This window comes from Triturus cristatus, chromosome 2_2 (genome assembly GCF_964204655.1).
Source record: "Triturus cristatus chromosome 2_2, aTriCri1.1, whole genome shotgun sequence".
NCBI lineage: Eukaryota > Metazoa > Chordata > Amphibia > Caudata > Salamandridae > Triturus > Triturus cristatus.
The window spans coordinates 811546632-811559192 of NC_140582.1; the positions used below are offsets into that span (position 1 = coordinate 811546632).

General features: G+C 46.4%; 1 protein-coding gene across 19 annotated transcripts in view; it reads left to right on the top strand.

Moving 5' to 3' along the window:
- The window catches only part of FRYL (FRY like transcription coactivator), a 2516714-nt gene that overhangs the window by 2209237 nt on the left and 294916 nt on the right, over positions 1-12561 (top strand). For all 19 annotated transcript variants that reach the window (XM_085642132.1, XM_085642134.1, XM_085642126.1 and 16 more), the window contains one exon: positions 3802-4002. In XM_085642132.1, the coding sequence (XP_085498258.1) occupies positions 3802-4002 (201 nt within the window). The remainder of the gene's footprint in view (positions 1-3801; positions 4003-12561) is intronic.

Genomic DNA, 12561 nt, shown 5'->3' on the forward strand with positions numbered 1-12561 from the left:
TGGCAGCCATCTTGGGACTTGGTGTCGGAAATAAAAAGTGTAAAAATAATAAAAGGGGGCAGAGTGGGAATACCCTAACCCCGTAGCCCTGGTCCTGGGACCACACCAGGGCAAAAAGCATTTTTTTTTTTAATTGTTAGGTGGAAATCGCAGCTGGATCCGCAATTCCTGTGAAAAAGTGCAGGTTCCAGTACTTGCGAAAACATCTCCCAGGTAGGCCAAGTACTGTGAGCATTTAAAACAGAAAAAAAAGATTAGGGGCGCACCCCCTCCCCCCCAGGCTCTATGAGCTCTGAGGACCACCACCTGCCCAGGGCTTAATCTTTCTAAATGGAGGGGGGGCCGCATGGACCCCTTTCCTAGGCTCTGTAAAAGCCCTTGGGACCACCACCTCCCTGGGGTGATAAAATAGCCTAGTAAAGGGGGTCTGTGGGTGGCCCTGTGGACCATCACCACCCGAGGCCTATCTAATATATTAAACTGGGAGGTTGTCCACACAGCTCCCCTCCTGGGCCAAATATGGTCATGGAGGCCACCACCTCCCTGTGGCAGGCCCGTGAAAGAAGGGGGTGCGCGGCCCCCCTCCTGGAGCCAATAATGGCCCCGGGGACCACTCTCCAGAGCCAGCACCTGCTATGTCCCGGGGTGCCCATCCCCAGGACACAGCTGTTTGCTCTGCATTGGCGGAAGCTGTGACAGCTCCAGCACAAACTCCTTTTGCCAGAATTATGAACAGCTTACCAAAAGGGCCCCAGTTTACCGGGATTTTGGTGATGAGGAATATGAGGACATCTCTACCAAACAAAGAAGTACTTCATATAGCTAAGAGGAAGTACTCTTGTTAGTGGAGATTCACCTCTTAGTTGTCTCATTGTTCTCTCTATAGGAGGACACATGTTATCACAGATGTTTTGATAGACTCCGTACAAACAATCACATTGTCGAAATGCACACAAGGTCACTGGAGACATTTTCTTGTGGTCCATTACACATATGTACTGTAGCATACGCAATGGACATTTACCCCACGAGGTAGCAGTTACTAATTAACCAAAAGAAAGTACTCCACTAGAGTAGATATTTTGTACAAAATTGTGGACTCATGTTGGATAAATGGGCAGGTCCGGTTCCGTTGTGGCCCAGTCACAAACACAGCTACTGACAACCCACTTAGACACCCACACACTCAGGCGCTCACACACCCGCTCACACACCCACCCACACACCCACTCACACACCCACTCACACACCTACTCACAGACCTACTCAAAGACCCAGTCACATTGACAGCCACTCGGGCACACTCACAGCCACTCACAGACCCATTCAGACATGTATGCACCCACTCACAGACCCACTCAGGCATGTACACCCACTCTGACCCACTCAGAAACTCATGCACCCAATCGTAGAATCACTCATACTCTCGCACTACCACTCATAGACCCCATCAGACATCCACGCACCCACTCAGACTCATTCAGTCACTAACACACCCACTTACAGACCTATAGAGCCCCTCGCAGACCAATACAGCTACTCACACACAGACCTATACAGCCACTCACAAACACACACATTCTCAAAGGTTATAGGTAGGAAATAAAATTCAAAAAACTTGAAAACTCACACACAAAAAAACAAAGGTTACAGGAACGTTATAGTTAGGAATTAACATTAAAAAGCCTTTGAATTTCACTGAAAAAAACTAAGATTACAGGGACATTATGGTTAGGCTAGACTTTACTCTTACAAAACCATTTGAGATGTTATCAGTGATGTCACTGACCATGTAATGAGTGAAGTAATATGTGAGGTCATAAGCAGTGCATTGCAGGGGGTGTAAGTTATAGTTAGCGAAGGTAACTATAACTGCTGAATTTCTACGGGTTTGTAGGAGTGAAATCTGAGCCTAACTTTAACGTCCTTGTAACCTCTGGTTTATTTTGTGAAAAAAAATTATATATATATATTCCACAATGTGATCCAAAAGGTTTGATGCGCTCGCCAGCAGGTGCTCAGCGTGGGGGCCGGATCCTGGCCCTATATGCCATATGTATTACAAAAGACGCGGCACTCTGGAGTCAAATCTGGATAGATTTATTCATCAACACTCAACCAACGCGTTTCAGCCCTCTCACGGCTTTGTTCACACTCGCTATTGTCTATATGTATAGTACATTTACTAATACACAGCAAGTTTTTAAGATGTAAGCAGTCTCATGATGTTAACATGTTGTGTTTGTCTAGTACGACTGTATTGGCTCTGTTTTGGCTATAGTAAAAACCTGCTGCATGATAGTAAATGTACTATACATATCGACAATAGCGAGTGTGAATAATTGGGAACAGTTCTCAATGCGCAGAATTGCACTTTAATTAATTTTTCAATTATTTGTTATGTCGCATGATACTATATCACGGTACAATGCAAATTAGCGTAATCCTCCACTGTGAAAACTCATAACAGTAATATGTCCTTTTTGTAAATATAAGTTGCAATGACTCTACAGATCCCATAATGCCACATTAAGGCTAAATGGGTACATATGGTGTATTAGAAGGACGACTCACTAACCGTGAGCAAAGTCGTGAGAGGGCTGAAACGCGTTGTTTGAGTGTTGCTAAATAAATCTATCCAGATTTGACTCCAGAGTGCCTTGTCTTTTGTTAGATAGATAGATAGATAGATAGATAGATAGATAGATAGATAGATAGATAGATAGATAGATAGAAGAGAGAGAAGTAAAGATATTTTATATCTTTAACTGTTTTTGTCCTCAGTATTCTGATATACAACCCTACACACAAACTGGTTGTTTGCAAATACTTAAAGTGATTTTATATATATGTATATAGCTGTTCGATATTGTGGTCGTGATATTTTGACTGCATTATTTTTGCAGGTTGATGTTTAGTTCCTGACTTTGTGGTTGTAAGCTGTATGTAGATTTGAGAATTTGAACATGGCTAGTTAAGCATGGCCACTAATAAGTCAGAGGCGGCTCTTCTTTTGCATGTTGTAGAAAGGAGTGTGCCATAATTTTAGTTCAGACATATTTTGTTGTCTCTTTAAGCTTTATATATAAGCTCAATACAATTTTGCTACTATACTGTTAAGTGTCGGGTTTTTGTTGTAGGGTGTTTCTTTTTGCTTGGATGTCTTCCACTTTTGTTTGGAATTTCATAAAGGATTAATTTGTCTTTACATGTTTTTAAACTATATGTTCATATGTTGTTTCTGATGTGTGTCTTTAGAATTTTTGTATGCAGCATTAGCGTTCCCTCATTAATGGCATTTAGAATGACATCCAGTGACTATTTTTTCAAAATATTCAATAAAATGTTATCCCCTTGTATTGTTGTATCTGAGTGTTTGTTTTTCTAATTATATGTGTTTTCCTTTTTGCTAACCAGGAGCTGCAGGTAAGTTGCAGCCTGGTGCAGTGGTTTGTTTAGTCAGTGGTCCTAGAGTACATGTTTTTGGTGTGTGTATTTTCTTTGTGTGTGTTTGTGTGCTTATGTAAATATAATTGGTTCAGCTAAAGCTAGAGATACTGACTACACCAATTTAATAGAATACACCTTATAAAGCACATAATGAAAACTCTAATTTTAATTAGAGGTTACCTATTGCAATACTGAGCCCTTTAAATGGGTTTCTGAAAATTATTTGCACTCGAGAATTTGTAAACGCTTTCGCTTTAGCTTCCTGACTATAATCTTTGACATCCAAGGTGATCTAAACTTTATTTAGAATATGTAGTTTGCACTTGTAATTGTTTTGTTTCTTTATTACAGGGTGAAAGTATGGACAATTTTAATTGGGGCGTTCGCAGACGCTCCTTGGACAGCATTGACAAGGGGGACACTCCATCACTCCAGGAATGCCAGTACTCTGGTAGCACTCCCAGCCTAAATTTAACCAATCAGGAGGACACTGATGAATCGTCAGAAGAGGAAGCATTGACTGTTAGTCAAATACTTTCCAGATCTGATATGGTAAGCAGTTTCCTCATGAAATCAAGTGCAAAAAGTGAAATGTCTGAACTGGAAAGCAGGCTCCCTTGTTCATAAGCTAAACCCTATGGCAAAACATGACTCATCAAATGTTTTCAATAAGCGATGCCAATGCACAAATGGTTGTAATTCAAGCAGTTCAATTTATGAAGTATATTTGTAGATAGAACTACATTTACAAATCTATATAGCAAACCAATCTGACTTCAGCATTGCAGTAGGGAAAATAAAGTTGGCCTTTCGTTAGCTACTGAATGTTTTAAAGCACATTTGTTCATGAGGCTCAGTTTAACAAAAGAATTCAAACACAAATCTTTCAGCAACATTGCTTGATGTTCATCAATGCATGCTTATTCTCACAGTGATCCATAAAACCAGCTACAGGAAAAGTTTTTATATAGCACACCATGTTAATAACACCAACCTTAAATTTAATACAGAAAAGTGGCTAATATTTTAATTCTATGAGCGAGAAACTGTTGGGAAAGCAGGTGATGTAATAAAAACATTTTTGTAAATAAGAGTTCTCTTATGGGGCCATATAGAACTGATTCCAGATGGTTTCTTGACAGAACAAAAAATGGAATAGTGCACCCGTACGTCAGCAAATTAATTGATGATACTTTGGGCCCATTGGATAAATTCCTGCTTTATTCAAATACGGTATTCACAGTCGTAAAATCCAATGAATAAAAACATCCAGGAAACGCGTTTCGTTCACGCTGTCTGAACTTCATCAGGGCTTGTATATTTGTATATCGTAGAGTATAAGTTTAGTTTTGTATTTGGTCCATCAATTAATTATTTCTTTGCGTCGTAAATGTCTGCCATATTCGTTACTTGTTTTATATGGGGATAGTTATTCCCCTAATCCAATACCTTAATCTGTATTGTGAAGCGAAAACGCCGCGTTCAGTCCCTCAAGATGTATGCTTTGCATTAAAACAATTGTTTTTAGACATCATTGCCCTCTGCAGTTGAGGCATGATGGATGTTCTTTTATTGCTAACTGTCCGTCCCATTTTGTGAAGTTTATCTCGTCATAGTTAAATATAATGTGATATTAGCAATGCATACCTAAAAATAGTTTCTAACAGTTTGTATTTGCTTTCCATGAAAAAAAAAAAAACATTACCATACAAGTTTGTTTAAGTAGACAGATCATTCGGACATTAATTTAATTTCCTGAATAGTAAATCTTACCATTTTCAGTGTAGAGTGGATAAATAGGTTCCCAGCAGTGGCTAGCACAATACAATGTTTCCATTATAACATGATTAGTCTCGGAATAGTGGCATATTGTTAGGCAAAGTAATGAATTAACAAACATCCTCCTGTCTGGTCCCTTGCTTTGCCTTTTCGCTCTTTCTGGTTTTACTCTTGTGCATAACCTCTTTCTTTGCCAACGCTATAGCTTCTCTCAGGCAGTCAGTCTCTATTGTTGTCTCATTGTGAAGCCCTGTAAAAGCTATTCTCCAGATTCTTTCATAGATTCACATGCTTAAATCTGCCCAGTAGTCAAGAGTCTCATGGTAATTATAACAAACAGTATAAATGAAGGCATTGTTTAACAAGCTTAAAGGTGTGACTTTCACGTTGTAGAAAGACTCCTACAGGTAAGTAATTTTATGAATAAGTTTATTCTTCAACCCTACATATGTATGTACTCCTTCCTCACGAGACGCAACTGCCGTTAACACACATACCACATAAAACATTCTATTACTAACATTTTGACCTAATAGCTGAGCTCATGCACACTATCCCATGTGACGTATGAGAATTCTTAACATGAACACTATACCAATCCCTTCCCTTTAAAGACATTAGAATAACATTAGAATCAATTAAGAATAGCTAAACCTATACCTGTAAGATTTCATTTCTAAAATTAAGTCTAAATTACTATTTGTAATAGCATCCACTAAAAAGAAAAATTCGAACAAATTATTCATTAATAAGACATTCAGTTGTTTGACTTTTTTTTTTAAACAAACGTTGAGACAATATAAGCGTTCAGTATAAAATATAATCTTAAAATATACAAGGTGTTTTGATTATTTGAACTGCACGGCTCCTTATAGGTTGCTTGTTACTTAAATTATTACTTTCTACTACCCTTTCAGGGATAGTACTTGCACCATGGATCTCTTCTGCACCCTCGTTACCTTCCCCAGTTGCACAGGTAGCTGAAGCTGGAATAGATTTCCTAGATTCCTCAGTTTCTTTCCACAGCCTATCACATTATCATTACTGTTTTTGTCCATTATTTCCCCTCCTTGTATGAGTTCCGTGCACAAAGCAGCACGGCTCATATGCCACACCTTTCCATCACTCCATCTCACTGACTTTTTCTAACTTTTCAAGTTTGCTAATGGATCCAAATACATTCTCTGTCCTTTGATTACTTTATCAGCCTTCCTTACCTTTACTCATTCCCTTTTCTGATGTTTTGCATTGAATGCTGGATTTTATCATCATAATATGCTTTGTAAGCATTCTGCGCTTTTTGTTTTTAATAACAGATTCTGCAGGCCAATACGTACGTTTAGAAACATACCCAAGCTAAGTTATCTTTAGTGTATGCTCTCCTGCCTCACATAATCTCAAATGGACTAAATCTAGTAATGGTGGGAGTAAGTCTGTATACCCAAACCATTTTCTTTTCTTCCACCCACTACTTTGTTTTGTTCCTGATGTACAACTGAATAGTACCTTTCATAACACGGTTAAAACATACCACTGCTCTGTTTCTAGCTGAATGATAAACTGAGGTATATACTATTCCACAGTTCTTTCTAGCTGAGTGATAAACGGAGGTAGTGATATGAATTCTACCATTCCTGAATGAGAAATCTTCAATCATTGCTGACTTAAATTGTGCTCCATTGTCACTCTCAACTTTTAGGTAAACCTTCTCTAATGAAATTATCTTCTAAAAATGTGATCTGATAGAGACATCTAGCCGCACATGCCTTTCCTTTGAATTCTCCCCAGGTGCCAGACTAGATCTGGAAAAAGAAATTCAGCAGTAACTCTGCATGCCAGTAGAGGGCTTTGTGCAACTCCGTAGTAACATCGACCAGCGGATGTGGCATCGATGGTGTCCATATATGCAGCTGAAGAGCTACAAAGACGAGTGGCCACCGGTTAAAGTAAAGCAGAGGGGGACTTGCAGGCAAGTGTGAGGCCTCTCAAGGGAGAGTAGAGGGCGCAAGAGCTCTGGGGCCTTGGGAGCACAGCAGGTTTGAAGGTGCCCAGGCCGGGTGGATTGGGTGTAGTGAAGATGTGCAGCTGAGCAAAGGCGCGCAAGGATGGACCTTGCGGTCGGGGCTGGCATATTTAACTGACAATTCTGGAGTTGCTGGGCCACTGCTGAGGTAGGTTTCCGGATGTCCCTCGTCAGATGGTGGCTCGCTGTAAAGTTGGAGTTCGCCTATACTCGGTTTTGTAGGTTTTTGCAACGTGGTCCGGTATCCCTTGCATTCGGGCCTTTCAGCTCTGGTGGGTCCTGGGGGCCTCAGGACTTGGTGCAGAGGCTAAGTTGACCCTCCAGGGCAGGTGTGTCTCACGCTGGTACTCTGAGGCGTCGTCAGGTCAGGCTGGGGAGCTAGACGATGCTGGACTGGACCGTGGTTTTTTGGTGCCTGCGGATGCAGGGAGATAGTACATCTATCTCAAGGGAGTTCTTTGTCAATTTATGAAGTGCTGTGTTGTGTGTTGTAGACTTGTAAAGCGCACAGCTGCCCCAGCAACGGGGCGTCCCGGCGCTGTAGACCGCTGGGGAACCCGTCCTGGCTATCCCTGTGAGATGGTCCCTTTCTGGGTATCTCCAAGGTGAAACCAGGCATCCCCGGCGTCTGTGGGGGGCCGTTGTAGAGATGAGGCAAGCTTAATGCCCAGAGTTGCCGAGTGTGTTCCTGGTTAGAGTAGGTACCGAGGCGAGAATTATCGAGTCCGTTTTGACCCTGGTCCACGACCCTGCCGCGTCGGGAATTGAACCCTGGTCCCTGGCCGATTCTCTGCTTACGGGTCTGCCGCTTCTAACCAGTGAGCCACACCCTCCGGGGTTTGTGGGGCCACAAAGTGACAAGATGAGCTGGAGGATGGCATCTATCTCTACTCTAACCCCCTTTACTTATATAAATCTTTCGCCTTAGCATTTTATTACATTTGCAGGGTTTAGTTTCAACATAAGCATACGCATTAACATGTGAGTTCCAAACGGCCATTTTGAAAGCTATTGCGCAGCTGAAAAGATTTCCCTCCAAAGCATAGGTACGTCATTACTACGTAGATGTAGTTGACGCATGCGCAGTAAAGATTCCAGAGTTAGCAGCCATTTTTAGTCACTCTCAGCTTCCCTTAAGCTTAAATGTATGAATTTTCAACATATTATTAGTATTTACAAACACACTTATTACGGTATTACAAGTTATCTGCGAAGATTGCATTCGAGCAAGTCTCTTTTATACAAGTCCTTGCTCCATCAATCCCCTCTCTGATGGCATTTTATGCCATCACTAATTTCCCATCACCTAAATCAGATGCCAACTTTAGCACATCTCAGTTCCCTCTTCAACCTTTTCATTTCCTTCTTTTTCATTTTTGTACTGTAAACCCTTCATCCTTTTATATAGATTTCCTTTCATTTCTTTAAGTTGTATTTCCTCATATTTTCTTTTCTTACCATTTTCATTTACTTCATACATTTTTCTTTTCTTACAACATTTGAACCATATCATTACTGCTAAGGCTAATATTGTTATTCCTAAGATTGGCAATATTATTTGACCTATTATGCTCTTACCTATATAATAAAATTCAGCTCCCTATTGTAGTAATACTATTTAATTTCTTCCATACACTATCAACTTCCAGTGGTTTCAAATCTTCTTCCAATTTCGTAATCTTAATATATCCTCCAATTTCAACACTTTTGTCAGGTATGTAGGTGCAACAATGTTGCGCCTTCAGCATTTTACAGACTCCGCCCTCTTTTGCCAATAGTATATATAGAGCAAGTCGATTTTGCAAAACCATAGATCTAATTGCATACCCAACGGTCCCTGGGACTGACGCGACGCCGGCGGAGGTCAGTGCCTTCCTCTCGGCCATGAGGAGCCTGGCCCCGCCGTCGACGCCCGCTGGCGCGCCTTCGGGCCCCGCGGACTCGACTGGGCGACCTCGCATGCCGGCGGCTCCGGCCCCGGCGCCGTTGGAGGCTCCGGCCCCGACGCCGCAGGTCCCCGAGGGGCCCGAGCCTGGGCCCCCGTCGACGCCGGTCGACCTCGTTACGCCTCCTCCGCCGGCGCCGACACCGATACCACCGCCGGCTCCGGTCGACGTCGATCCCCGGTTCAGCCCCTGTCCGGTCCCGACGCCGCTGCGGCGCCGCCCGACGCCGCATCCGACGCCGCTAGAGACACATATTGTCTATCGATCGGCTCCGCTCATTCCTCCTGTTTACCAGGAATCGGATGACGGGGGCGACTGGGAGGGGTCTGATGACCCTATGGCCCTTCAGAGCCAACTTGCACAGGACTGGACAGATGAACTGGGGGAGGCCAGTGGGTTGGATACCTCTCCGGACACTGGATTCATCTCTCCTCTGACTGTGGCTTCGGAGGAGGGTGCAGCTTTTTCTGTGGTGCTGCGCAAGGCGGCCGAAGCCCTTGGGCTTGAGCTGCCTGCCGTGGCTGTGAGGACTAACATCCTCACTGAGGTGCTTCAGTCTGCCCATGCTCCACTGAGCCTGTGCTGCCATTCAATGAGGCCCTCACTGACGTTCTGCAGGGCACCTGGTCCAAGCCCTCCACAGTCACTCCTGTGGATAGGAACGTTGCCAGGCGCCACCGCCCTGCTCCGGGCGACCCCAGTTTTCTGTCCCAACACACCACCCCGAGAGTCTGGTTATCCAGGCCTCTACCTCCCAATCCTCCTTCCCGTCCGCTCCTCCGGACCGGGATTCCAAGAGATTGGAACAGTTTGGTAAGAAGCTGTTCTCTTCGCTCAGTTTGGGCCTGCGGTCTTTGAACACCGCCTGTCTCTTGGACCGTTATTCCCACTCTCTGTGGGATGCAGTGGAGGACATGCTGCCACTGTGCCCGGAGGAGGTCCGGGCGCGGCTTTCCTCGGCCCTGGCCGATGGGAGAGATGCAGCCCGCCATGCAATCCGATGTGGACTCGACACTACGGACTCGCTGGGTAGGGCGATTTCTGCCACGGTGGCGCTTCGACGTCTTTTTCAGGGGATGTCCAGAGCACCCTCATGGACATGCCTTTTGATAGCGCTCGCCTTTTTGGTGACAAAGCGGACAGTGTGCTGGCTCGCTTCAAGGAATCCCGGGCTACGGCCACGTCCTTGGGCCTCTCGGCCCCGCGGCCACAAACTTCCGCTTTTCGCTCCTTTCGTGGCCAAGGAAGGGGCACCTTCTCACGTCCGCCTAGCCACCGGCCGCAGAACCAGCCTGCACGCGTTCGTGGACGTGGTTTCCGCCGAGGCGGTACCGGAGGACGACGCGGTCAGTCCACATCCACCCCGGCAGCATCCGCCTCAAAGCCTTCCTAGTCCGAGCTTTCAGGCTCATTCCACGCCAGTGGGCGGCAGAGTTCGCCATCACCTGCTCCACTGGCGTTCCATCACGTCGGACAGGTGGGTGCTGCAAATCGTCCGAAGGGGCTACTCCCTCCCCTTCGAGACGACCCCTCCAGCCATGCCACCGCAGCACCACCGTATCTCGGGGGATCATTTGAATCTTCTCCACGAGTAAGTTTCGGCCCTCTTGGCCAAGGGGGCCGCCGAGCGCGTTCCGAGCCCAGAAGTAGGTTGTGGTTGTTATTCCCACTACTTTCTGGTTCCCAAGAAGGGCAAAGGGGGCCTACGCCCTATCTTGGACCTCCGGAACATCAATGCCTTCCTCCGGAAGGAACGGTTCAAAATGTTGACTTTGGCTCAGGTTCTAGCTGCCCTAGACCCTGGAGACTGGATGGTAGTGTTGGACTTGCAGGACGCATATTTCCACATCCCCGTCCTGCCGGCCCACCGGCGTTACCTGCGGTTCACGGTGGGTCAGGGGCACTTTCAGTTCACCGTGCTCCCCTTCGGCCTTACCAGTGCCCCCTCGGGTGTTCACGAAAGTGATGGCGGTGGTCGCAGCTCATCTGCGCAGATCAGGGGTTCCAGCCTTCCCCTATCTCGACGACTGGTTGTTGAAGGCGGGCTCGCCCCAGGCAGTCGTCTCCCACCTCCAGACTACGGCGGATCTCCTGCATTTGCTGGGGTTTTCCATCAACGTGCCGAAGTCAAACCTGAGCCCCTCTCAGAAGCTCCTCTTCATCGGAGCGGTTCTCGATTCGGCGCAGTTCCGGGTCCATCCACCGGAGCAGCGGGTCCGGGATATACAGGCCCTGATTCCCATCTTTCGGCCTCTATCCTGGGTTTCGGTCAGGCTAGTGTTGCGGCTTCTGGGGCTGATGGCCTCCTGCATCCTACTAGTGCATCACGCCAGGCGGCGCATGCGGGCTCTGCAGTGGGACCTGAAGTTTCAGTGGGCCCAGCATCACGGCAACCTGTCCGACCATGTCTTGATCTCGGAGGGCACTGCACAGCAGTTGCAGTGGTGGCTCACGGACCGCGATTGGGTCACGGGCAAGAGCCTCTCCCTACCCCTACCGGAGCATGTCGTAGTGACGGATGCGTCCCTCCTGGGATGGGGTGGCCATATGGGAGAGGCGGAGATCAGAGGCCTCTGGTCTCCGGCGGAGTCTCGCCTCCACAAAAACTTGTTGGAGCTGAGAGCGATCCGACTTGCACTGAAAGCCTTCCTTCCCTCTGTCCGGGCAAGTGTTGTGCAGGTGTTCACGGACAACACCACCGCCATGTGGTATTGCAACAAACAGGGCGGGGTGGGGTCGTGGACCCTTTGTCAGGAGGCTCTGCGCCTCTGGACCTGGCTGAAACACCAGGGCATCACCCTGGTGGTTCAACATCTGGCGGGCTCTCTGAACGCCAGAGCAGACAAACTCATCCGCCAGTGCATGATGGATCACGAATGGCGTCTGAACTCGGACGTGGCGCAAGGTCTCTTTCAGCAGTGGGGAGAGCCTTGGTTAGATCTATTCGCCACCGCTGAGAACGCGCAATGTCAGCAGTTCTGCGCGTTGGAATCTCCAAGGCGGCACTCGCTCGGCGACGCTTTTCGTCGCGAGTGGAGTTGCGGTCTGTTGTACGCCTTTCCGCCTATACCACTTCTGCCCAGAGGGCTGAAGAAGATCAGGCGCGACCGGGCCCAAGTCATCTTGGTGGCTCCGGATTGGACACGAAGGTACTGGTATCCCGAGCTACTCAGTATGTTGACCGATCCTCCGATACGTCTGCCCCTTCGGGAGGATCTTCTGTCGCAGCAGCAGGGGACGGTCCTCCACCCGAACCTGTCCAGCCTCCACCTCCATGCGTGGAGATTGAGCGGCGGCAGTCGATGCCATTTGACTTGCCTCCTGAAGTCTGTGATATCATTCTGGCAGCCAGGCGTCCCTCCA